This window comes from Limulus polyphemus, unplaced genomic scaffold, assembly GCF_000517525.1.
Source record: "Limulus polyphemus unplaced genomic scaffold, Limulus_polyphemus-2.1.2 Scaffold5122, whole genome shotgun sequence".
Classification (NCBI taxonomy): Eukaryota; Metazoa; Arthropoda; class Merostomata; order Xiphosura; family Limulidae; genus Limulus; species Limulus polyphemus.
This window is the reverse complement of record NW_013670732.1, coordinates 43,116-45,073: the sequence shown is the minus strand read 5'-3', so window position 1 is coordinate 45,073 and position 1,958 is coordinate 43,116. Positions and strand designations below refer to the sequence as shown.

General features: G+C 37.0%; 1 protein-coding gene across 1 annotated transcript in view; it reads right to left on the bottom strand.

The window, feature by feature from the left end:
- Positions 1-1,958, bottom strand: part of LOC106472157 (dachshund homolog 1-like) — a 47,253-nt gene that overhangs the window by 11,604 nt on the left and 33,691 nt on the right. The window contains exon 8 of the mRNA XM_022400758.1: positions 1,134-1,274. Coding sequence (XP_022256466.1) covers positions 1,134-1,274 — 141 coding nt within the window. The remainder of the gene's footprint in view (positions 1-1,133; positions 1,275-1,958) is intronic.

The following is a 1,958-nucleotide window of genomic DNA, read 5'->3' as shown; positions in this document are numbered from 1 at the left end:
ACTTCGTAGTGAACCACTACAGTAGGAAGTGTTAGAACTGTGTTCACTTCGTAGTGAACCACTACAGTAGGAAGTGTTAGAACTGTGTTCACTTCGTAGTGAACCACTAAAGTAGAAAGTGTTAGAACTGTGTTCACTTCGAATTGAACCACTACAGTAGGAAGTGCTAGAACTGTGCTCACTTCGAAGTGAACCACTACAGTAGGAAGTGTTAGAAATGTGTTCACTTCCAACTTGAAATTCATTACGATAATTTGAAAGACACTAAGGAGATCGTAAAGCGTTACAATAGATAGGGTCGGAAATATGACCACTTGAAAGTCATATTAAAGCATTACTGTAGAATGTGTATGAAGTTTGACTGCTGGTAAGCTATTAAAGTGATATAAAACACTATACCAGACAGTGTCGGAAATATGATCTCTTAGAAGTCACTAAGTTAATAGAAAATCCTACAATATATATGGTAAGAAATATAACCACTTGGAGGTTATTAAGGTAATAGAAAACACTACAATATATGTGTTAATAAATAGTACTAAAGTAGAAAGTATCGGAATTATGACCATTTGCAACTTGGAGGTTACTAAGGTCATAGAAAAATACTACAATATACGTGTGTTAATAAATAGTACTAAAGTAGAAAGTATCGGAACTATAATCACTTGGAACTTGGAGGTTACTAAGGTCATAGAAAAACACTACAATATATGTGTTAATAAATAGTACTAAAGTATAAAGTATCGGAACTATAATCACTTGGAACTTGGAGGTTACTAAGGTCATAGTAGATCACTGCAGCAGGCTGGGTAAGAAATATGACCACTTGGAGGTCACTAAGGTCATAGAATTCACTAAAATAGAGAGGTCAGAAACATGGCTACTTGGAAGTCACTAAGACCATAGTTAAAAAAACTGTAGTGGACAAGGTCAGAAATCTGGCCCCTTAGTTAGTTACTTGGTGTTACAGTTGAGAGTATAAAAAATATGACCACTTTGAAATCACGGAGGTCTTGGTTAAGTAACATCACAGAAAATGTTATAAACATGATAACTTAGAAGTGACTAATAAAGAACTACAGAAAAACTGGTCAGAAATATGAACATTTGGAAGTGCCTCTTTACAAACTCACCGTTTAAAAGTCGAAGCGTTTCGTTTGAGCTTATGTGTAAGTTGCCTTCATAATCCGAACGTTTCTTGATTTCTGCATCAAGCTGTTCTTGTGCTCTTCTGCGGAATCTTCTTTCTCGTCTTAACTTCTTCTGGTAAATAACTGAAACGTAAAATAAATAACGCCAAAGATATACATTTTAAACACTGAATCGTTGTAAAGACGATGTGAATACATAATTATAGTTTCTATAATTGCATATCATTCTAAGACGACTAATTTTACTTGTTTATAATAAAATATGACGATTATCGAGTAAAAATGAATTGAAATTTTTAACCTAACCGCATCTTATGCGCATGTGGGCTAAAGATCCAGGTCAGAGACCCCTAAAATTGTGGGCTAAAGATCCAGGTCAGAGACCCCTGAAATTGTGGGCTAAACAGCCAGGTCAGAGACCCCTGGAATTATGTGCTAAATAGCCAAGTCAAAAACACCTAAAACTGTAGGCTAAACAGCCAAGTGAAGAGACCCCTAGAATTGTGGGCTAAACAGCCAGGTCAGAGACCCCTAAAATTCATGTGTAGCCGTCCCTAATTCTGAACCACTGACAGATGGAGAACATCTCGCCACCAGTACTCGCCACCGAGTACGTTTAGAGCAGAATAACGGTATTAAATGTCACTTTTCTAATGTATTAACAGGAGAAAGTGCGAAATGTCATCTACAGTATTATGACTCGAACCATGGACCCTTCAATCCGCATCTCAGCATGTTAACCACCAAGCCAGAGACCCCTGGAATTATGGGCTAAATAGCCAAGTCAGAAACCCCTAAAACTGTAGG